The sequence below is a fragment of the Neopsephotus bourkii genome, unplaced genomic scaffold (genome assembly GCF_033783945.1).
Source record: "Neopsephotus bourkii isolate Nb327-2 ecotype Australia unplaced genomic scaffold, CSIRO-AGI_Nbou_v1 NB_1655, whole genome shotgun sequence".
NCBI classification, from domain to species: domain Eukaryota; kingdom Metazoa; phylum Chordata; class Aves; order Psittaciformes; family Psittacidae; genus Neopsephotus; species Neopsephotus bourkii.
In genome coordinates this window covers 567707-592704 of record NW_026902129.1, presented here as the reverse complement: position 1 = coordinate 592704, position 24998 = coordinate 567707, and the positions used below count along the sequence as shown (strand labels likewise).

The 24998-nt window shown below is 39.6% G+C and overlaps 1 protein-coding gene across 1 annotated transcript in view; it reads left to right on the top strand.

Annotated features, from left to right (window-relative positions):
* Positions 1-22574, top strand: part of ITGA9 (integrin subunit alpha 9) — a 214367-nt gene extending 191793 nt beyond the window's left edge. Inside the window, exons 27-28 of the mRNA XM_061375024.1 lie at positions 4958-5077; positions 20014-22574. Of these exons, the coding sequence (XP_061231008.1) occupies positions 4958-5077; positions 20014-20112 (219 nt within the window). The 3' untranslated portion in view covers positions 20113-22574. The remainder of the gene's footprint in view (positions 1-4957; positions 5078-20013) is intronic.
* The last annotated feature ends 2424 nt before the right edge of the window (positions 22575-24998 follow it).

Genomic DNA, 24998 nt, shown 5'->3' with positions numbered 1-24998 from the left:
GAGGCCTATTTGCGTCATACAGCTGAATGTAGACTTATTAGCATGTTCAAATGGTTGTTTAGAACAAGGTGCCCTTACTTCACTGTACTTTTACTATACTTTTACACTATAGTGTACAATATCAAGTGCAAGTAATTGATAAAGAAGAGAAAAGGAAATTGGAGACTCGTATTTGTGATGTTAGTGTAAGAGCTGCTGTTGGTGGCAGGACCACCCCTATAAATATCATCTTTGTCAGAAACTCAAGTAGAGTATTTGTAAGGGAGATGCAAAAGCTTATGTAAATATTTGCAAGCTGGATAGCAGCTGTCTTTGAAATGAACCCATTTTTTTTTAGAAAAAAAGATGCATTTATGCAATTCTTGGAAATTATTTCTCTGGATTTGGATATGGTTGCATGTGACTTGGAATGATATATTTTCTGTCTCCAGTTACAATATTGGACAAGTCACATGAAGAAGGTGAGCAGAGTTTGGATTTGGCTCTGTAGTGACAGTTGTATTAACAGGAGTATGTATTGGCTGAAACTGATGGTGTGGTATTTTCAGGAGGCATGCTTTCTTTTCTTGAGCATATGGGTTTCCATGAAGGTTTGGCTCCCTTCTCTGCATGTGAGGCAAAACCAACAATAAGCTTCATGAGACCACCGTGGTCAAATACCAGATCCAAGGATTCGCATCCTGTGCTCTCTGCTTGTGTGCAGGAGGAAAAGTGTCCTTCTCTCAGAGACACTTCCCTCTCTGAATGCCATTGTGGAGGGAAGAATAAGCTGGATTTCACCATGTCAGAACCAGCTAAATATGTCTGAGTCTGAATAGATCCAAAGCTGAATAGATTTTCAACCTTTCTCTCCTCCTGCATAGAGTTCACTGTTTCCTCATTTTCAGCCCAGTCACCCCATATTTAATTTGACACAGGCAAGTGGCTCCTCTACATGTATTTTTTTTTTCCTTTTCTCAGGATTTAGGTACGTTTATGTACAGAGATATAGGAGAATGGTGTCTTATTTGCAAGTCCCCTCAAGTATAATGACACCTGGATGGACAAATCAGCCAGCAGAGCAGTGTGGTTTGAAACACCAGAATCATTCTGGGTGATAATAGAAAAATAAAGTAACATTTTTATCATAAGCCAGTGCCTTCCATAATGCTATGGTTCATGATACAAGTGCATAAAATTCAGTTAGGTAGGAACTAAATGCACGTAGGTGGAAACTAAATGATCTCTAAGGTCTCTTCCAATGCTAACTAGGCTATGATTCTGAGACTCTATAAGCAAAAAGAAATGAAAAGTTCGCAATTATATATTTCTAAGGGTACTTTGCTGAAGTATGTTTCCTGTCTTTGAGTCCCAGTGCAGCAGCGTGTGTGTGTTCTGCAAAGGGCTTCAGCACAGTATGTCCTTTAGGGTTTTGCAAAATTCCTACTCAGTTAACCTCTTAACTTCTTGCCTACACACTTTACTGGAGGGTGTTTTAAAAGCACTAAATATATATATATATAATTCTGATTCTTTTCAGTTTGCTCATTAAGATTATCAGAATATAGCAAGTGTTTGGCACAGGTAGATGATGAACTAGTAGATGCCCTTGTCCCATGCAGGTTCAGCATTTCAAAAACCAGTGGTAGGGTGAAGCCCTCTTGTTTTACAGAAAGGAAGTTCCTTTGTGTAAAACCTGATTGACGTGTGAGCTATGTCTCACTAAATGGCAAGATACCCTGCCTCCCGGGCTTCCCTGCTTCCAAATTCCACCAGTATGGTGTGAAATGCAGAAGATAAATATGTAACTAAAACTCCTCATACATCATCAAGACAACTCTGCTTTTCCACAGCCTTTCCCTAGCGTTTGTCGCAGTCTGAAAACAAGCCTGTAATCCGCTCCATATTTCATGACTGTTGTATCTGCTTTCTCTGAACCAGGCGGCTTCTGCCCCCACTGCCCTCTCTGAGATGCTTTCCCAAACCCACCTGCCTTATCTTCTGTATCAGTTGCTCGTATCACTCCTGTCTTCTCCATCAGTTAGGGCTGTGGGAAATGCATTGGGCTGGGGATGGGGACTGCCTTGTGCTCCCAAACATTGGCTGCCCTGTTGGGGATCTGCTGGGGTGGATGGGATGAGGAGTTCAGGTTTTGCTGGTGATTGGCTTTCAGAGACTGTGTGATGGCCACGGGTCAAGTGGTGGATGTCTCTCTTCTATTTGTTAACACCGTCCTCTGCCTCCAACCTCTCCCCATCCAAGGATGACTTGCTTCCTTGGCCTCCCACCACTTACTCTACTGACTTCTTGTTGATCACCCTGACATGTGATGTACACTGTCTGCTCAGTCTGCTTTGACTGGGGTTCAGTTTGGGTTTTTTGTTGTTGGTTGGTTGCTTCACCAAAGCTCATTGCAGTGGTTGCATGAGAGCTTGAGAGGGATAAGGACATTAATACATGCAGTGTCCCTGCTTCTCTCCAAATCACAAAGCCATGAACAGTGGGATTTTATGCTTGTTTGTTGGTTCCAGATTGCTAGAATAAACTGGATGAATAAGAAGCTGTTGTGGCTTTCTACCCTTATAGCTCGAGCTGTGCCTGCAAAAGACACAGCCAAGCTAGTCTAGCCAGAGTGCTTCAAACCTGAAACTTGGGGCTCTTGCTTTACAGATGATGTCTGATTTGATCTCTGCAGCTATTCCTAGCTCTGTCTTTTGGCAGCATGAAGGACATACAGGTCTATTGTGCTCGAGATTGTATTGTATTAATATTTACTCTCTGAGTAGTGGGAAGAAGACACCACCTCATTTTGCATCCAGGGACTGCCTGAAAGGTCTCTTCGCTAAACTTGGCAATACTTACAATGTTAGGAGGGTTTCTTTTTTATTTTAGAGTCAGAAAGGAAAACAAATTAGTGCCTTGTCATCTAAGAAATACTCATCTAACTTGTGTCTGCAAGATGGATGCTATCCATAGCCTCCGTGAGAAATGGACTGCCACATCAGATCATCTTTCCAAACTGGCTCAGAAATACAAGGAAGGGACAAGACTTGTGTTTGATCTCTCTGTCTGGTATTTCCCTTACACTCGTCTTGGCTATGAGGGAAACTGCTGCTTAGGAAACTGTTTCTGTTCAGCAAGATGTCTAAAGTCTGACAAAGGCTTTGTGCTAATGTCTGAAACACCAGAATTACTCTTTTTGTGTGGGTGAAGAAATGGCCCATGGTTGAGAACTATTTTGAGCATTGTGATACTAGTTATGGAAGTATGTTTGGATAATGCTATCTATGTATAGCTTCGTTCTTGTCCATTTGTTATGTTTCCATGTTGTCACCAAATGCCTGATAATTTCTCATTAATAGAAAAAAACCCAGTGTGTGTAAATCAGCTGTGTTCAAATTCCTCCCCCAGAAAAGTTGTGGTCTTAATCAGGATTAGCCTGTGAAACTGAGATGAAGGATCTTCAAGTCCTTCTTCATGGAATGCCATGATGAAATACAGCTCTACTCAACTGCTTACTCTCACCTGTGCCTGTGATTTGTGTGGGTGTTTGCTGAGGCTGCAGATGCTTACAGAAACAGAGAAATGATTGTTAGTGGCATCTGGGGATGCTCTCCTGTCCTATTTTGCACTCAAAGCAGGGCTGTTACCTGCACTGGCTCAGGATCCCCAGGGCTTTGTGTAAGGCTTGGCAACCTGCAAGGATGGAGAGCCCAGAGCCTCTTTGGCCCCTGTTCCAGTGCTGCCATCACCTCCCTGTTGCAGCCTTTTCCTGAATGCCCACCTTCAGCACCCATATGCATTGTATGGCATAGTGTTCCTTTTCCTGTCTCATAAATTATGCTGTTTGAATGGTGTCACCAATGAATGGAGGTACTTCACGACCGTATCTGACTAAATCCCAGACTTTCATCCAATTTAACTACCACTTTTTTCTTGTTTTGTTTAAAAGATTGATTTAACAATTCATATCTAGGAGCGGGTTTTGACGTTTTTAAGCAAAGATGATGAAAGGGGTTTGTGAAGGAGGGAGGAAAACTCTGTGCTTTGCCTTCCAAAACAAACCGAAATAAAGCCAGACAAAGCAAACGTATTACCTTTAAAAAGAAAATATCTCTGCTGTCTCTCTGCATTTGCTGGATATTAAATTGCAACATTTAACATAGAAATAGCCTTCACTGAGGAGAACTGGTTTTGAGTTTTCCGCTGAGAAACTGGTTTTGATTGAAACAAGAGACTGGAAATTCACATAGTGTATATGAGCGGTATAATTTTCTCCCATTTTCTTCTTAAGGCAGATGGTTAAGGAAAGCTCTCTGTAGAAAGTATTTCCTTGCCATACATGCTATACAAATAGAGAGAAGAGAACAGCAGGGGACTGCTCTCTGTGTTCCCAGAAGAACCAGGACTGCACACGCCCTTCTCTCTTTCACACAATGTGCCTTGTGAAGCACAGCAGGGACAATTTGTTTTCAATAGGATTGTATGTGAGTTGTGCCATTTTTTTGTAGGGGAAAATAAGTTAACAAGCTCAGCAAACATGAGTGTTTCATGTAAAGCATCAGGGTATTTGGCAGGCCCAGGAACATGTTGAGTAAGACAAACCATGCGAGATGTCGTGGAAATCCCTGCCAACCCCAGGGAATGAGCTATTCATGCAAGCCTTTCTGCACCTTTAGTGGACCAGCACCAGAACAAGTTCAGTGTATGGGGTGGGATGGTGGACTGGCAGGGTAAGACTTATTTCAGACTGGAAGCTGATATCCTTTGGATCCAATGCATGGCTACTTAGAGTCCACTTGAAAGCTTTAAATCCTTGCGAAAAATAGATGGAAAGCACAAAATTAAGAGCGCATTCTGTATTTGCTTGACAGATGAAATACGATCCGTGAGGCCACCATGCAATGTGTTTAATGAGTGCAAGAGAAAACAATGCAACTTCCAATCATAAAAAGATCTTTTTCTAATTGCTTTGTAGGTGGTCTTTGAGGCTTTGCACAATCTGGAGCCTCGTGGGTATGTTGTCGGATGGATCATTGCCATCAGTTTGCTGGTGGGAATTCTCATCTTCCTGTTGCTGGCCGTGCTTTTATGGAAGGTAAGGTAACAGATGCAACATGAACACCAAGGCTAGTCCCAGGAAAAAGAAAAAAAAAAGCTTAAAGTTGTCCTTGCATTTAACATTCATTTGTTTTAGGAACTAAATAATTGTCCACTCCATTCCAGAAGTCACTGGCCAGCAAATATAGTTTTATATCCAGGCTTTTGTGAGGGACAGGGAGAGATTAGTGATGCAGAGAAAAAGTGGAAGATTGAGGGGCTTTTAGGGCCTGGCTATTAAAAGTTGAAACCTCTGATACCATTTCAGGATAAAGCAGTGATCCCTCTTAGAAATCTGCTGTTATCTCATACTCACATACTTGGTACATCTCTATGGTTTGGGGATAACTGAGGTTCATTGATTTCAGGGTTTCCTGAAGATCAGGTCAAATTTCTTGACCAGCTGGAACATTCCACACATCCGTAGCACAAACCTGTCGGTAGCTACTGTTTTCAAGAGGTAAATGCCTGGGGGAGAGGAGTATCCAGCAAAAAATTCTTCAGATCACTCAGAGTTCCAGATGAGTAAAATGCCTTATGACAGCAAAGACCTGTTAAAAGCCATCCTTCACACAGTCTCTGATAAGATACAGCTCTTGTACCCAGGCACATGGTAAAACTGGGCTGATGCTGACAATTAGCAGCCATCTGGTGTGGTAAATAGAAGGGTAAGGAGCTTCAAGTGTTTTCATTCCTCAGTTCCCTTTTACCAATCCGTAAATCTAAAAGGCCACGGTCAAGGTCAGGGACTGTCTTTGAGAGAAGTAAATCTCAAATGCATACATAGGAACAAGTCCAACCTTATTTTGCTTCCCGTGGCGGAGGTCCAGCAGCCTGATCTGCACTGTTGAGCAGCATGTGTGCTGCAGGCTGTGCTCACCCGCTGTGCCGGGACTGGAGGTCCCAGCCCCAATGTGCTGTGAAAGGACATAGCGCGGCAGGTCAGGAGGCTGTAAAACGGATTTACAAACCTAGGCCAAAAACTGGCCAGGCAGTTTTTATTATAGATTATACAGATGTGTAGATAGCTTTGTTATAGGGTGTAAATCCACTTCATAGATTATATAAATTTTATATATGTTGTAGATTTGAAGTAGTTTTATAGGCAGTTTTGAAGATTTAAAAGCATATACTGGCCAGGTCAGAATTGACTGTGCTTTCCATTTGGAAAACAATGTTTGACCACAGTCTTGAATATGTTGTAACTTTTGTTTTTCTGACATGTGGGCAATGCTTTTGCTTTCCATGGCAGAAAAAGGGAAAGAAAGAAAAAAAACCAAAGGGAAAGAAAAAGGTCTGTGCAATTCAGATGGCAGAATAACTATGAGAATGGAAAAATGTGAGGTTGGAACAGGCCCAGGGTTTATGTCCACTGACACACAGGTTTGAAAAAAGGAGTTATTGCTGCTAATACCTGTATGACTGATTTCATATGGTTCATTTCCTGAAGGTAAAAAGGCAGTAGATGAACTGTTTGAAAACGTGCAAGGTAAGAGGAATAGCACCTTTCACTGTGAGCCTCCATGGGAATCAGACACAAGTTCAGTTCTTGGTCTCTATTAGGATTAATATGAATTCTTTGCTTCCTGGCTTCATCTTGAGACTTGAGCTCTTCTAAACTTTGTAGGGGTCATTCAGGTACACATCAAGATCATTCGTGTGCATTTCGAGTACTCATGGTGCCATTTTGATGCCTGAAAGCCTTGAGGAAAATTCTAAGTGACAGCAACAAATAGTTCTAACTAGCACCAGGCTTATATAGCACTTTCTGCATGCAGATGTTGAAGTGCTGAGGCAAAGGAAGGTGAGATGCCTTGCCCAGAAAGCCAGACTTTGTCATCTGCACTCCTGTGCTTTATCCACAGGGTTGGATGACTACTAAAGGAACCAATAAGTTAACAGTTTGATTTAGAGAAAAGTGGTTAAAAGTCTGTAGCTGCTAGTATCAGCCAGTATTTTCATCCAAGTCTTCATTTGGAACATAAATATACATAAGTGATACTTTGCACTCACTAGTTGCTATATTTATTAAGGTTACTGGCAATATTAAAGTTGTCTGAGATAAAACTGACGTGGGAAAGTTGCAGTTCTGCAGAGGAATCTTAATTGTCTGATTGTAAATATTTGTTAGACAAATTGGCCAAGTACATCCTACAGTCGTGCCTAAATTTGCTGTGTGAAAAAGTAAAAAAGCCAAGCAAATGTATATTAGAAGTGTTTTAGTTTTTAACTGTGGGATGAAAGAACAGACTTGAATGAAATGGAGTTTGGGGCCTCTTAGAATGACTGGTGAGAACTAGAAATGACCCAGATTTGAGGACTAGCATATAAACTAAATGTTATTTTTATTAAGAAATTAATTAGACCTAAAAAGTAGTCCTGGAAGGCAGCTCTTTACACAAAACAGAGCAGGAGTTGGAGCAAACTTACTGTAAGAGCACTGGCATCAGTGCAGGGATTGCTGGCAGGGCTCTCAGCTCTGTGTGGAAGATACACTCTCACTGTGTGCATGGCTGCCTGGTGAGGAAGTTCTACCTACTTATACCAAGTTGTAGAAAAATACAGAATACATGTAGATATGTCACATTACACACTTCTAGAATTAGCAGGACTGAGGTCTCATAGACATTCCAGCTCTATTTTGAATCAGAGTAAGGTTACTGAGCATACAGTAAACTGAGGATGGTAATTATTTCATTATTTGTAGATCTAAAATTGCACAGCTTAGGAAGTCCATGTCAAATGGAAGTGATGTCAAATGCCTGGTTGTTTCACTTCAAACAAAAGTGTATTTATTCGCATGCAAGACCACAGCCATGTTTAAACACATGTAACGAGCTTTTGAGCATGAGCTTGATCAGTTTTTGACTGCCTTTCCTTCTCTGTTTATTTTAGTACTTCATGTAGACACTGTGTTTCCTCTGGTTTAAGTGTGCACAGATCCAGAGCAGCTTTTCCCTGCATTCGTGGGATCATGGGCATGATGCATAAGGGTTACCCATTGCCTGTTTTGTTGGATAGCCCAGTTTTACCCTGACGCTTGTCGTTATTCCTGTCTTATTCATCCACTCCAGATGTCTTTGTACAGGCATGCATGGGGATGTGGGGACGTGCTCCCAATGTTGCTAGCTCCTCTGTAGTGCAGGTCACTTTCCCCGCTTGTGCCTTGCCTGTGGTCTCCTGTGTGGACAAGGAGTGGGAGGGGGTTTCATGCTGTTGCCCACAGCCATACATCTTGCTTTTTACTGTAGAGACTGGACTGCATCTCTTTAGTGGCCTCCAGATGCTTGTGGAGATTGAAGCAGGGGAGGAGGTCACTTTGCTTCAGGCCAACTACCCATGTGCTAGACGAGCCCATGGTTTCACAAGCACTGGCAACAGTTCAGGAGGGAATGGTGGTCATGGCTGGCTTATTTTGGGGAATGCTGTCCCACACACACTTCCTTCAGCTCTTAGGACTGCAGCCATACATGGGGACAAGGTCCCCTTTGGGCATAGTGGATTTATGCATGTGTAAACCAGGGGAGAATTGGCATACACAATGCAAATGAAAAAGTGTAGCATAATATAACACAATAAATATTCTGTAATAGAAATGCTTTACAATGCTGTGGATTGAAATTTGAACTGGCCTGAGTTGTGGAGTGAATTATTCAGTCCATATCATTTTAGATAAAGTACACAGAAATTAAAGAAATGGGGTTTGCCCAGAGGATATCAAAGAGGGGATGTGACAGTGAGTACCAGACTGGACATCTGGGCAGCTGAGTGATCTGTGGAGCCAAGTTGTGGAAGTGATATGCAAATCAAAGATTTTATATCCATTGCAGTAATGTTATTTTGTTTCTTTGTGGCATGTTTAACACAGGAGCTGTACTTTTTTCTAAATTTATTTGTCTAGACATTAAGCTTCTTTCTGAACTGAGCCTGTCCCTGTTGTATCCAAGCTCTGACTTGTCTAAAGTGAGGTTTCTAGCATCATTGTATAGATTTTGGATTCCTGGGGTGAAGAATTAATCTCTGGGTGTCCATTATGCAATAAGCCACTCTCATGCTCCAAACCCTCTTTGGATTCTTGATGGGATTGCAGAGAGGAAGACAAACAGAATAGTAGCCGCATACACTGGGTTTTGAGCAGCTGAAGGCTTCCTGTTCTTAGGTACATGCTACACAGAAACATGTTTCCCATTTGTCTTAGAATGAGAGTTCGAAAACTTTTATTTTTTTTAGGAGAAGTATTGTGAAGACAGTTCTGTTTACTGAGCTGAGTTAGGGCAGGCTTTGAACTGGCTTTTTCCAACGTGGAGCATGAATCCTACCAAGGGCTGGACTTGCAAAATCCTGCTTTAAGCAGAGGCTGTATGTGTGGATGCAGTGATTTGGTAGCACTGCTTTAAGGGACAAGCTTTGAAATATAAAGCTTTATTTATGAAATATGAAGTTCTTTTTTAAGAAAGCCAGACAAACCCAAGCAGGTTTTTCAACGGTGCCTTTGGGCTTCTTGCTTGAAGAAGCCTTACGATTTTCTTCTGTGACTGCACAAATGCCCTTGAAAGAACATTTATATTCCCCTACATGCAGTAGTTGCCATTGCCTCACATATTGTTTCAGCCTTCAGAAAACATCTTAAGCTAACCAAGGCTAAAGCTAACTTGAAATTCACCTATGTAGCAGAAACCACTTTTTTTCCCCTTTTGGAAAGAGACACTTTCCCTTACTTAGGGCCTTACAAACATTAAGGCTTTTTAAAATAGGCCAAAACATACAGCTCACCATTTTCCAGCAGAGGAAAGAAAAAACCCACACCAGAACCAAACCAAAAACCTCTGCACTTACTCTTTGCCAGTTGCTCTGTATCCTGTGTGACAAGCCCAAAAACATTTTCTCTCCCTTTAATTTCTGCTCAGGTGGCAGAGGCTAACTACCATTTCCTGGCTAGTCCTCATACCAGCCCCTTTCCTGATGGCCACGTTTTGGATTAGTAGCTGTGTTGTGGTTTTGGGGAATTTTTTTGCTTGTTTCTTTTTTTCTCTTCCCCAGAGGTGCACAGGTACATACAGTTACGGCACAAAACATCTTTGGATGTCGGCATAGTGGAGAAGTCTGGCTGCTTACTTTTCTCTCTATATATTTCCTCTCTATATATCTCTCTAATCAATACATAATCTTTCCAGGAAGAATACTTTTCAGTTAAAAAGTCTCCCACTCTCCCATTATCACACCTGTATAACTTCAGATTTTGATTTTAGAGGTGAGAACAGAAAAACCTGTTGAAACTGGGTGTCGTTTCATATCTTTGATGAAAGTTGTGCCTATTCAGAGTTCACATGCTTATTCCTTTCCATATGCACAGTTCCAAGACTCAACCATATGGTGATGCTTTAAAATTAAGAATCATAATTAATGTTCAGATAAACAAGGCAGTTGGCTCAACTTGCTGTGAGAGCAATTTCTAGGGGCTGATGACGGGAAGGGTGGATTTCAGAGCTCACAAATGTCTTCCCTGTAGAGGTGTAGACGGATGCACCAGCTGCCTCAGAATGTAAGAGAAATCTATACAAGTCTATACTTCTCCTTTTTCTTTGTTATTTGTCTCCCTTCCCCACTATTTCTCCTCACTTTAAAACCTTGTCAACACTAGTTTCTGCACTTTCTTTCAAATTTCTGCCCAGCTTTCTCCTCTCACTTTTCGGCTTGTCTCATTTATAAAAGTATGATCCCTACCTGTAGGAATCACATGGCCCATACCTGTCCTGTCTGTCCATTAAAACTGCAAAACCTGACTTCATTTGTGTTCACTGAAACTCCTCTTTTTGTAGTCCTCTAGCCATTGCATTCTGCAGAGTTTTTGATAAATTTTTATTGCCTTTGTTACGCATTTATTGAGTTGCTTCAAGGAATTTGTTACCTGCTATCTGACACGTAGGCTTCTCAGAGGTACTACTTTTGGGGTACAGATTCTAGTTCAGTAGGCTTAGAATTAGGATCTTTCAATATTATACTGTTACAAATAATAAAAATGCAGTTGGGTGATAATTCTGTGATTCAAAACCAAACCCATATTATCTCCCAAACACAGATAGTTATTTGTTATGTATAGCAGCTTGCAAAACATGAGGAGGGAATGAGGCAATGGAAGTGCTTGGTTGTCCATAGAAATAATGACATTTTCACCAGGCAGAAGTTAGGTGGATCGTTTGAAGTCTGATGAATTTCTTAATGAACAGTCAAAACTGTGTTTTATTACATTTCTTTTTCCTGGGTGAAAATGGGCATCACAAAGTGTTTGTAGACCCTTGGCTTCCCAAGACCAAAGGGGTTTGTATTCCTGCAACAGTGACTCAAATGTTGGGTTTTCTACAGTAGATTGAGTGATTTGTTGAGCTTTTTGAATTCTGACTAAATGTTACAGGAAGACTGAGTTTGGGCACCTTTTACTTGTTCTTATGCAAGTAAATGGTTAATGCTGCTCTTGTAGCCAAAGCACTCCCTTCACCAGTTGGTTTGCTGGCTGCCATGTAGTATTTGTTCACCGCTCTTAAGAGCAAGGTTGGCAACATTTCACTGGCGGTGTGTGTCCTGTACTTGTGAAATGCCTGTGTTATCTTTCTGGATAAAATGAGCTATGTAAGTTGTACAACAATAATCTTGTGGCTGAGTATTCTCTATCTCAGTGTTCTCCAAATGGGAACTATGCATGCCAGTGCACTTTGAGAACATCACATCCATTGCAGCTATGTCTATCTCATCCTAGGACCATGTGAGCAAATTGAATGCACTGACAATAGAGAGGTCAGGTTGTGGTTCAGAAAGTGTTTCTGAAAAGAAGAAAGATAGCCATCATGTTCAGGTGCCCAAATCAGAACAGGAATACGTGTGTAGACTGAAAAATTACAAATAAGTACCTGAAGTGCCAAGGTTCCCCACTGCTGGAACACAACATATGTATTTATGGGAAGTCATTAGCATCCCTCAGACCCAAATGCTAATACACAGACAATGTGACTTCCGTAGTCTGAATTCTCTCTTTAGGCTTAGTGTCGCAGTGGGACATGCTGTATTACTACTTACACCAGCCATAGACATTTCCTCCTGGTTCAGCTAAACCCATGAAAGTAACTTATTCTGGTAATTATGAACATAGTATAAATTTCATTCAAATATTTTTGGCAGGTCAGATACATCAAAATATGAGCGTAAAGCTACTTTTTATTGATTCCAGAAATAGACTTTAATGTTTAGTCTCTGGTTTTCAAACAAAGCTAGAAATATTTCAGTAATTCTTTTCTTTTGTCCTTTGGAGAGGAAATGAAAAATATGGATTGAGATATGTCTTAAATTAATTGCACCTACAGGAATGATTTTTCTAATTATTGCCCTATTCCCTGCTGAGATTTAAGAAATCAGTATATAGTAAGTTGTCCAGACATCTCTGAATAGACATTGTGTTCTTTCTCATTTTTGAGACTGATAAGCACAGATGAACTTTGGATGACGACTGTATTCATTCTATGGCTTTTTTAAAAGATAAACTACTTAGTAAAATTTTGCAATAGGGAAAAAATCTTTAAACTGTTTGCAAGTGTTTGTAAGATTTAATGTTGGCTAATTTGCTTTTTGATTACACTTATATTAGTAACATCTGTCATGCAAGTTACTGTACATAGTTACCATCCTGCAAGAAATTCATGCTTTCAGTAAACTCAAGTTACCAGAACTCAGCTCTGAAAGATCTTTAGAAGCCCAGTCATTGCAAAATACTGTAGGTGCTAAGTCCTTAACAAAATATATTATCTGTGCGTAAATGAATCAAAAGCTAGGTGAATGGGTCTTGTCTGAGGCAAATTAGATCTTACCTCTGTATTCCAAGGTAAAGATATTCCAAGGGTAGACACCCAATCTACCAGCTTTATTAACTGCATTAGTCAGTAGGTCTGTTGAAGCCAACTGAACAACTACTGGGCGAAAAGTTGGACAAGAAGTGGTTAAAGGAACAAATTATTTGGCTTAATGTTTACAGTGGGATGATGCTCTAGCATCAGTGACAACAGCAAGGCATGTTAAATTAAAAAAGCCTAAGTACTAAATTAGATTGGCTCTACAGGTGTCCATCTCTATGTCCATTTACCTCTTTCGCACACCTGAATGCTTCTTTTCCATGCATGCTGCCAGCCTGAATTGTGCATCTACTTTGAAGTACCTAGCCTCAGCGACTGTTTCTCTGTTTCTTGAATGTTTGGCCTTCAAGATAGACATTTGGTTAAATTAATAGTTCATTTAATAACTTCTTGAGCTAAGGTTATGAACTGACCGACAGTTCTTAGCAAAAACCCCCAAACCCTTAACATTTTTCTTATTACTTCAGTATGACAAAGTAACCGCCTAATAAAACGTGTGTTTTAAAAAACTATGCTTGTTTTGCTACTACAGCATGTAAAATAAATTTCCTGCTAAAAATCTATGGAGGACTACACATCTTCACACCACGTACCATTAGTAATATCTTACGTCAGTTAGCCAGGCTATATGAAAGTAACTTAAAAGTTAAGTGCAATTTTGTCTACATTGCTAGTTTTTCCTGCCATGGCAATGTCTGTGTATTACAGTTCATTGGGATCAGATACAGATGATAGGTGTCAAACTCTTCCATAGCAGCTAAACAAAATGTTTGTAGAGGTGAACTTATCTTTGAGCAAGCTACTGAACTTCTCTTTGCCTCTGTTCCCCTGCTGCATAAGTATACATAACACTGTGTATATACGCAAAGTGTATCTTGTATGTGTATACGTATACACACACCCCAGCCACTTGTGGAATGGTAATTCTTGAAGCATATGTATTTATTTTCTTGGACATGTTTCATTGAGCAAATGAGGACCTACATTACAGGAAAGTTGAAAGATTTGCCTCTCAAAAAGTCAGTGAAAGTCTGGATAATCAAAGCCAGGCCACTTGAATCCTCATGAGCTTACCTTAGCCATGCTATCATTCGTGCTCCTAAATATACAGTTTCTCATTAACTGTAGGCAGGCCACATGGCTGCTTTCCAAAAGTGCCTTTTCCTCACAGGGGGGCCCAGGCAGTGGCAGTTTGCCAGTCCTCTATGGAAAAGCTGATACACAAGATCTGTTCATGACCCCTCTGTACTGTGGCAACAGTCCTTTAATTGGGAGGAAGGAAACGGGGCATCCTCTTGGAGCTGGTGACTTGCCAGAATTATCCAAGGCCACGTGAACCCAAGTGCAAAGTATTTTTTTCCTCCTTCTTGGCAGTAGTGAAGTGAGATGCACATAATAACCAGTGATCAATCTCTCCATGCTTCCAATCTCAGCAGTGCTGCTTTACAGAGATTGGGGTGTTGCTGCTGTGCCAACTGGTGGCCTTTAGCTTGGGATGAGGTTCCTGGCCCATGATCAGCTGCATATTTTTCTAGCTGTGGTACTGTTTAGAAGAAGGGAGGAGTGCCCAAGGGGCATGCACCCCAAAATGTGAGGAGAAGAGTTAATTCTTTCTGAAGAGCTATGAAGTGAATGGCGTGGAACCTCTGCCTAGATTAAAGAGATGTGGCAGTAAAGGATTAATGATATAAGTCCAGACTGTTCATCCAGTATTGCTGAATAGTGCGTACAGTAGATGAAAAGCTGTATAATAGAGGAAAGACAGCTTGTGATTAAGGCACTGAATCCAAAGTATCCTGACAAAGCCTAGCTTCAATGGAAGATATCTGCAGGGTTTCTTAAATTCCATTGTATTTCTTAGTTACACATGTATCTGTACTTCCTTTGCCGTCTTTATTTGTTGGTTTCTGCTGTGGTCAGTAACCTCCATTGGAAGATATTTGTCAGCAGAGCCTTACTGATAAAAATCAATACTTTCTGTGTGCAGTTTAGCACCTCAGTGTACCCTAGTGCAGCTTTATCAAAAAACTGTGCAAAACATGGCAAAAGTCTCTGATATATTGTTTGGATTCTGTTTGAACATTGTCACTCACAAACCTCTATTCCTAGCTCAGTTATAGTCTCAAAACACTACTGTAAATCGACATAATGATTGTTTTACAATGGTGTACAACTGTTAGTGTTTTTTTCTTGCTTCTTAATAGATGAAGTTAATGGGACAAAGACTTGAAAAAAAAAAAACCCAACAAAAATATAACTATTCTTCTACAGTTTGCATTTCAAACTGTTTCTCTTTTTATTTGATTGGGAAACTAAGCCACAATGGGTATGATAAAAACGGGTATGATAAAAATGCTTTAGACATTTGCCCAACAGTGAATATAACAAGGGCAGTGATATTGCTTGCCCTCTGATCAGCTTTGGTTTTTTCCCAAGTGCAGATTGTAGTATCATCACTCTTGAAACATACTTCCAATTGGCACCCCAGAGAGAGAGGGACACGGGATGGTACTGCAGGAAACGCTGGACAAATGTTTATGCTTTGAGAGTTTAGGAAAATATCAAGTCCAGTAATTCAGTGATCGGTGTTCGGGTATGTAGAAAATAGCAGCAGAAAAAAAAAAAGACAATATGTTTTGTGACGCTAATTCAACACTTTGAAATCACTTTGACTGAAGTTTTCCATTTGTGTGAGTGCTTGAAGAATGCAATTTTATGTGAGTGTTGTCTAGTTATGACTTACCTGTGATTTTAAGGGATTTAAATCTGGCATGACAGCTAAACAGTGAAAGATACTTTAAGTACTCAGGATTGAAGACTTGACGGTGCTGTTGCATGGCAAGAAGTAACTTCACAATAACAGGTGTAATTCCTCAGCCTACGAGTAACACAGATTTTCTGTTGCCTTATTGTTCAGTTTTGGCAGGAACATGCTTTCTGCTCAGCCTATGCTGTAGATGGCAGTAAGGGTATGCTAGAAAAGGGTGCACGGGCTAGAATAACTAAATTAAGGAATGTGTGTAAAACCTACAGGTGGTTTCAGGTTTTGCATCTAAACCACCTATTTATAGCAGCAATAATACTTACCAGAAAGGACTGATTATTTTTTATCACTTCCGGTAAAGACCAGGCCAACTTTTTCTTTCCATTGTGTTTGTTTCTGTCTGATTATTTTTTAATTAGTATTTGTTTAAAAGCAAGATAATCTTTGCAGTTTATCATGGCAGATGTGAAACATGACAATGTGTGGATTCACAGGCAGTTCAGATGCTCTCTCCATTCCCTGGCGTAGGTCATGAATTCATTGTGACACTGATAGCCCCAGGATTTTGAGACTGTCCCTATATTCTCAAAGTCTTCAGTGGCCCTCTTTCTCCTCTTTGTTTCCTCTGTACCTACAGAAGGAACAAAGTAGGATATGGCACCTTTGGCATAGGAGCTCCCCTCTGGTAAGGTCTGCCAGGGTTAAGAGTAAAGCATGGTACATGCTGAGCAGTGCTCTGCTCCTGAGACCTTTCTTTTAACCACAATGATCCAAAAGACCCATAACTCAAGAAGGTCTCCTCAGCCTTCCCAAATAATTTTCACCCAACTCTGAACTGTAGTTTGTTTCTCTCATTTCCTCCATTGTCTTTGGTTGTTGATGCCTTCTTCCATTATAGCTATCCAGCTTCCCAAGGTACTCTCTCCTTGCTTCCTGTAAGTATGTTCTCCTGTTGCTCTTCCTCTGTACAGTATGTGTACAGACATGTAACTCTGTGTGTATGGAAAGCAATTGAGTAATATTAGAGACTCATTGCCCACAAACATAGGTTGGAGACCACTGGCCTACTGTAAACACCCATTCCACAAATGATACCACGGCAATACTCCTGTTAAAGCTGATCTCTCCCTGTTTGAAATCCAGCACTGAGTCCCTGTAGTGATGTCCTTACTGGGCTTTCTGTGGTTCCTTAAGGGTTTTGCATTAGCCACAGAAAAGACATTTTCTGGTGTCACTTCTGCCCCAGTGACAAAAGAAACAGCATATACTCAGCCCCATGTTTCATCAGTTCTCCTGCTTTGGTCTAAGTGTCTTCCTCCTTATTACCCCTGTATCTCCTTGCTGCATGTTAAATTCACTTGTTCTCTCCAGGTTGCCACAGGCACTTAGCATCCCTTACCATATGGGTTAATATGGCTGTCATTTTTAATGAAATCAGTTTATTCTGAGGAAATGGTTATGTGAGTTGTGTTCTCCCTTGTGAGACAACAACTATGTTGTGATTTCTTCATGGCCATTACAAAAAAAAAAACCCTTTATGGTGATGATAGGGACTCTACCATGTTAAGCAGATATATATGGTGTGAAGAGTAAGGAACGGTACCCCATAACAAAGCATATTATTGCCTTTAAGGGGTAGGAAATACATCTAATCCCTGACCACTACTTTAAAAAATGTAAAAAACCCAAATATAAATATCCTTAAAGTTTATCTTTTTGCTTGCACTCAAATTAAGTCCTCCACATAGTTATAGGTTATCCACATCACTTACAGCATGTAAACGTATAGCTTCATAGTCGAATTGCTTCTACATGTAGGATTTCACGTTCCATTAACATTTATTATAGTCTTCAGCTCACTTTTCTGCCCTACTAGAAAGTTATACAAAAGCATTCTGTATTCAGTAACGAAATAGTAAAATACTAAAACTATCATAACCAACTTTTAAAAAGAATTCCTGAAGCAGATGTTCACAAACAGACAATTTTTATTAAAATAACAGTTGGAAGGAGCTTGCTTTCATTTGTTTGGCCCTCGAGGAAATTAAAAAGCCTTTCTATAATTTTGATTATAACTTCAAGAGAGGATTTTATTGTACCAAGGATGTGGTTGTATGAAGGATGGAGAACTTAAGGGTTTAAAACCTGTTTTTAAAAGCTACAAATTGAACTTCTCCTGTTAATCTTGGGAAACAAAGTCCTGTGGCAATTTTCTTTTTCTAATGTGCAGAACATGTAGGTCTGTTACAAAAACTGATAACATAAAAATGGCACCCACTTCTTCAACACATCTGCTCCCTGAACATACGTAAGAATCGCTGCAGACTCCTGTGACTAAAAGACTAAAATAAGTACCTTTGATTAATTCTACTGGGGTAGAAAAACAGAGGAGTAGTAATGGAGGAGTAATGGGTTTTTACACTTTTTTTTTTTGCCTATTCCCAATAAAATAATTTAACTTAATTTTTGACTGTGAAAATAATGGGAAACTTTAGCTATTGGCTTCAAGTCTCCATTGAGCAGAAGTATGTTGGCGTCAGTGGTGAAATTTCACTGGGATTTTATGGTGGTGCTATCTTGAGGATATCTTCTCTAAATATATCCTTTGCACTTCTATAGCTTCCAGGTATAAGTATAGAAATTACTACTAAAGTTATTTTTCCACTCAAGAAAGAACTTGATCTGACTTCTAGAGCAAGTCTGAAGAATAAGGATACTCTTCATTAATTCTTGCTTTCTGAATCCTTGCATACATGATCAGAAATGCTAGGAAGCAAGGGAGATGTGGCTCTCCAAAATTCAACAGTGTCCCTTTTGTGAGGTAGTTTCTTAGAACAGAAGCACCATTATCCATGCATTGAGCATCAGATAAAGCTTTGCTTATGATAGATGGGAAAGAGACAGTGTCCGTAGTCTGTGCACAAAAATGTGAACAGATGGCTTTTAAGGTCTAGTTCCAGCTATTTGAGGGCATCCAGAGGGTCATGGGACCGCTGTAATGTTGGGATGGTTGTCATTTATGTGTATGTCTACGTATTGTGTATTTATAAAGTGGTTGTGTGTGTGTGTGATGTACATCTGTGCACCCAGGAGGGTACACCTGTCTCCAGATTAATAGCATGTACCAGAGATGTGGTCCACAGTCATCCAGACCAACATGTTTTGTTAGACCATGTTGCAGCTTCTGTATCCTTTGGTGGTGAGACGATGGTCTGTGCCTGGTATCACAATGGAGTGAATTCAGAATGTAGCTGGGAGCACTGGCAAGGACCTGGGATTTAGGAAAGCACCCTCAGCAGGTTGAACAAGCTGCCTTTCAGACCCCTGTGGGTTAAAATATACTTGAAGAAAATTGAACTTGTTAAAGAACTGAAACTCAAAAGCCCAACTTAGTCGTGACCAAATATTCCTGCATATAGCCAATTTGGGAATAAAGGATAGTAATAACTGGTTGATAAAGGAAGAATAAGGCATCATGCTTTACCCACCAGGAATAAGAAAACAGGTTTAGAGTGGTAGGAGTTACATAAATGTTTAATTGTGATGAACAAAATATTGATTCGGTGGTCTCAATAGTGCACTGCTAAGTTGGAGGAGTTATTCTTGAATGCTTACCAAAGTCTGTTATTAAAATCATTTTTGTTTACTTGGAAGACTTAAGAAAACAACATGAGAATTATTTTATCCAAACTGAAATGAAAACTGCTTGCATTTCTAGAACTAAGTACAAGGGTTTAAGAAACAAAAAGACATGCAAAAGTGATTATCAGCCCCACAGCATCTTGAAGGCTTGTGGAGGAGTTATGGTTGATGCATACATTTTGTAGGATCAGGCTTGTATTTTGCTTTCTGAGCTGCAGATTACACAGTTGGTAGCAATGGGACTTCATTTACACAGGACTCAAGCTCTAGGCTGGCTTTAGATTCAGATCCCAATTTTACATTGGTCTTTATTTGAAACCAATAAATCCGTATCTGCCTCTTCTGGTCTGTGTTTATTAGAAACGCTTTGTGTGCATTTGTTTTAAAAACATATTTCCTGTAAGTGGGCTCTTCCCTCGGAGTATTTCATCTGTAAGGAGCAGAGTCCTTGGGAAGATTTGGGACCTGGGTTGATCTTGTAAACAAGGAGCTCTGATTCCAGATCGGCAATAGGAGAAATTAGATATTAGTACCTATGCTGTTCTTTTTCCTGCTCACTGTTTTCTGACAAAGTAAGTTTCAATGCAATGGTGCTGTTACTTACCACTGTCATCTCTTCTTGATTTGCAGATGGGCTTCTTCCGCCGGAGGTACAAAGAAATTATTGAGGCCGAAAAGAGCAGGAAGGAGAATGAAGATAGTTGGGACTGGGTTCAGAAAAATCAGTGAACTGCCCATGAAAACTAAAGCCCAGTCATGTGACACGTGCTTGCTAGCCTATAGGTCCTGCTCTCGTATCTTCCATATGTGGAAGAAGGAATCTTCTCCAGATTTTTCGGAGACCCCGTTGATGCTGTGTCTTTATCACTCCAACAAGCTAGGGAACATAATCCTGAGGCAACCACTGCAGCCATGTCAGGTGACTGGAGCGATTTACACTTCATTTAAGAGCTGAACTTTGAACTTTGGTAACCAAGCTGCAGTGCAGAGCAATATTTATGAATCCAACTATGTGGTATACCCTCAGGGGAAGACTGTTACCTAAAAATATTTTTTATAAATATAGGCTTTTTATAATGATTATGTCTTTATATTTGTATCAATGTTTTATAGTTTCTATTGAATAGCTATATAGTTCACTCAAGCACTGATATCTGGCTAAACCCTTGGAAATACATATATGTATATACAAATTGTATTGTACTTTTAAACTTCAATGCAAGAGAGAAGAGAGAGATTTGCAGATGAAAGTAGCTGAAATCCTCATATGCTTAATTCACAAGGCTTGGTAATGTTGTGTGTAGACCATTTAATGGCAATAAGCCAAAGTTTTTTCACTATCTCTTTTTTTTTTTTTTTAGTTGAATTTGGTGTTTTATTAACTGAAGAACCTAATGTATTACACAGATGTGATGTTCTGTATCTGAGTCTGTCCTTTACTGGCCTGAATGGGAGAGGATGAAAATGTTCCCTCATTGACGTGTAGCAAGACTTGTAGCTTGCTATGGCTCACTGAAGAAAGCATCACGGAATGTCTTCCTTTGGGAAGTTTTCTCTTGCAGTCTTTAGTACTTTGATAATGGTCTCGGACTGTACAATTGAGATACCAGAAGGATGTAACTGGGCCAACCACAGTGGCATTGACAAATTCCTTGGAATTAAAAATAATAATAATAATGAAGCCATATTAATATTAATGTTAAGGATAGTTTTTAAGCTACTGTTTATGGTTATGATCCGTTGCTGTCAGAGCAAGTGATTTAATGCTACAAGTTATGAACATTATGCCTGCCTTGTGGGTTTTATACATGAGTCATGAGTTTCTTTATGTGATAATTTTAAGAGATATAAGTAGATACAAGGGTTAAAATGTTTGGATTTTGAGATTCCTGGCTTGAGTGTTCAAAGTACTGAATGTCATCCTTCCTCAAGCATTAAAAAGGAAGTTTAGTCAAGGTGCAGATGTTACTTGATTTCAGATTGACACTTTATTTGCTGGTAATTCCTTAGCAAATCATTTGCTGAATTACAGCAAATCTAGTTGCAATGGATTCAACCATGTTCCTTCAAAAAGCTTGTGGATTTCTAAATAGAAATAGTGGAATTCTGTAAGACTTGGGTTTAGATTCTACTTGTACTTTGCACCTTGTGTAAATAAAAAGTAAATGTTGGTATAAAATCCATGTAAGGGAAAGAAGGGTTGAGCTCTGTGGTAGAAGGTGAAGGAGAAACAGGAATGATGGTTGCAGGATTTCTCTTTCCGTGAGAGTAAGGTAAAAGAACTGCTGGAAGTTTGGAAACTTGAATACAGGGACCATACAACAAATCTGCTTGAGAACAGGTCTTATTGTTGCTCTTCCTTGCCAAATTCATTATTGCTTTAAATTTAAAGAAATTAACTACATCCATATTGCTGTTTGCCTTTTTCCTTCACTGGCAGTAAGTGCCTGCTATTACAATAGTACCAATCAATATTTATTAACTTAACTACCTGCACCCATTAGGCAGAAGATGGTTTTTAAGTGAATGAAGTGCATTGATTCAACATTTGACAAGAAAAGCTATTAGTCTATTCAGTTATTTTTCTTAAAACAATCATTGGTGATCTGGCATATTTCATATAACAAATGATCACTTAAGCCAGAATCTGAAAAGAAACCTGCTGAGTTGAAATCCTGTTGTAACCACATATAGTGGACTGCAGATTTTTTATCAGAGTGCAAAAACAAAAGGCTGATGGCCTTTGACTGCACTGTTGTATTCGAGGCCATTGAATTCTTCGCAGTATGATATTTGGCTTCAGTTAGTTTTGCTAGTATTTCAACCTAACGTATCTATTTTTTCTGTTGCTGAGAAATACCTAAGACAAATCGAATTTGAACATGAGATTGATTCACAACTGTGAATTGAGTAAGACATTTCTTAAAGTATTTGCTGAAAAAGAAGTCCATTTATTCAGCTGTAAGACATTTCAGTACCTGCCCTTTCTAAAACTGACCCCCCTCAAAATGATAAAGAAATAAATTTGCTTCAGGGAACAAGTGAAATTTGTGAATTCAACTAAATTGGAAAGTCTCCATCCAAAAAAAGGAGGAAGTTCCCTTAGAAAGCATTGCTTTCAGATCTGCTAAAAGTGTTTGATGGCAGTATTTTAAAACTCAAGATTAGTTATTCCTTTGAAACATCTTTTTGGAGTATATGAAGAAAAGAGATGGAAAAAATAAATACCCATTTAGCATTTTATATTGTGTTGGAAGCATTTTTAAGTGTTTTTTATTTGTTTTTTTTTTGTGGGGGTTTTTTTCTTTGGCTCAAGGCAAAGAACGTTTTCTTATTTGGTTAAAGTTAAAAATGATTAAAAATTAAATCCCATTTGATTGAGCCTGCACTGGACTTTTTTGATCTCTGACTTGAATTGTCTGCTATTGATCCAGCACAAGCCATCACTCAGTGAAAATCTAGTTGTTGGCCAGATTACTGACATATTCTTGAAATAACCCATACATTCTTAGTATTGCCACTGTTAGATGCTCGGTAGTTCTGCTGTCACAGATGCTTTTGTTTTTATATGTATACTCTTCATAATTATTTTTTTGTGTGTGTCAAATTCCATTGTGGCTCTTGCTTGGTTCCAGTTAGGATAGTCAGATTAGACAATGAAACATAGCAGTACTTACGATCCTGTAGATGCACCTTTCCACTCCTTAAAAAGCAACTGAACAAGACAAACAAAAAACCACCAAACTCTAATATCAGTTGGTTGCAATCATCTTCTAACCCCAAAATCTTATGGAAATGTAATATAGTTCAAGAATGTGTAGAAAGAGCTGTGCTATGGAGCTGATGGGATTTTCAAATTAAGAAATCGCAATAAATGGAATTGTATCGAAATCTAGAGACATGGTTATTTTGGAAATTGCTTCTAGAGCTCTGGAAGTTCCCTTTTGTCAGCTGCTTGTTAGTTCCTTTGTGCTGTACCGCTTGTGCCACAGAGCTGGGAGAAAGTCATTGTACCAGTTCTCTCCAGTTAATCCATTTCAGGACAAAGTCATGAGTTGTCTTGGAACAACTTCATGGAGAAGTTTGCTGAATTCTCATATAATCTTTTTCGGCAGCAGGCTCGCTTTGCACTGGCTCCGAGCTATGCAGGTGGAAGCTTTAAAGTGGGGCAGTAATGTTTTCAAATCCATCACCTGACATCCAAGAGATCTTTTGTTTAAGCCCTGGAGCTAGCAATGTGCAGGTTGTCTTCTTATGTAGAGTACCCATGAAGTTGATTTTAGGGTAGGAAGAAAAGAATCTATCTCAGACAAATATGCTTAGGAAGAAAGGGAGGGGGGAAGATTAAATTAAAATTCACTTCCTGAAGAGCCTGTGCTGTGGCAACCCCATTTAATTTCATCTTGACATCAAGAAGATCACAGCCATTTCAGAGTTCTGGTGGCCCACAGCACAAGGATGTATTTCAGTTCTCAAGAGGTGAAAGCACTTGCTACTTTGCACAGCATGTTTTGTGACCATTTCATTTGAAAGCCAAGCATCCGCCCTTGTGAATTTCTATCAGTACACCCACAGAACAGCATGGCTGGTGTACTCTGAGGCTTTCACCCTACTTGGCCATTGTAGCTAACAAAATACTAGCTGTTTTTCTGAACAAACGTAATTTTTTAATTTGCTCAGTTACAATGAGGAAGTCAGGAAACTGTAGAAGGCACTTGAGCAGCCTCTGAATTGAAGTCACCTTACAAATCATTTGGATTAACTGAGAGAGAAATTGTGCTTGATGTGAACCCCAAGCCTGTAATCCACTTTCGTCTCAAAGTGGCAAAGGCTTTTGCAATGCCTAGCATACCAGTGAGGACAACCATCTCTGCCTTGATACATGAATGGGAAGGACCCTACATACAAGTCAGTGACTCACAGGTAACTTTGCTGAAAGCAACAGTTGTGCAAAGACTGTGTTTTGCAATATTTACTATCGATTTTCTTGAGTGTCTTGTGTTTATGGGCACATTTTGGAGTCTTGCACAAATTTCCAGCATAGCATCCATGTGGCACAGGAATATATAATATTGCTTTCACTAAAGGGTTAAGAAGTCATGGAACTAATTTCTACTTTTGCCCAAGTTCATCCACTTGCTAGGGTTTGTTGGACATAAATGAAAGTAGGATTTGGTTCATGTAGTGTGTATTGATTAAACTGGCATGAAGACTGTAATTGCTTTTGGAGCATGATTTGCATACACAGTAGGGTACCCACACCATTGTCACTCCTTTTTCTTAGAATGTCACTCCTTACGTATTGTAAAATTGTATGTTTCTTTTTGTGAACTTGTGATTGGAAGAATGTGTTCACTCCTATTGATGTCACCTGTATTTAGAAGCTCGTGTTCACCTGTATTCTAATTCACTTGCACTGTTTTGGAAATATCAGGTTTACAAGAATACAACTTTTTGGAATAAAAAGTGGCTGCAAAAATTATCCTAATAATATCATTTTGTCACTTATTGTCCTCGTTCATTAATCAGGTGAGACATTTTCTACTGTATGATTGAATTAAATGGTATGTGTGTGTGTTTATCAGTGTGTGATAATGGGCATCTCGTGATTCTAT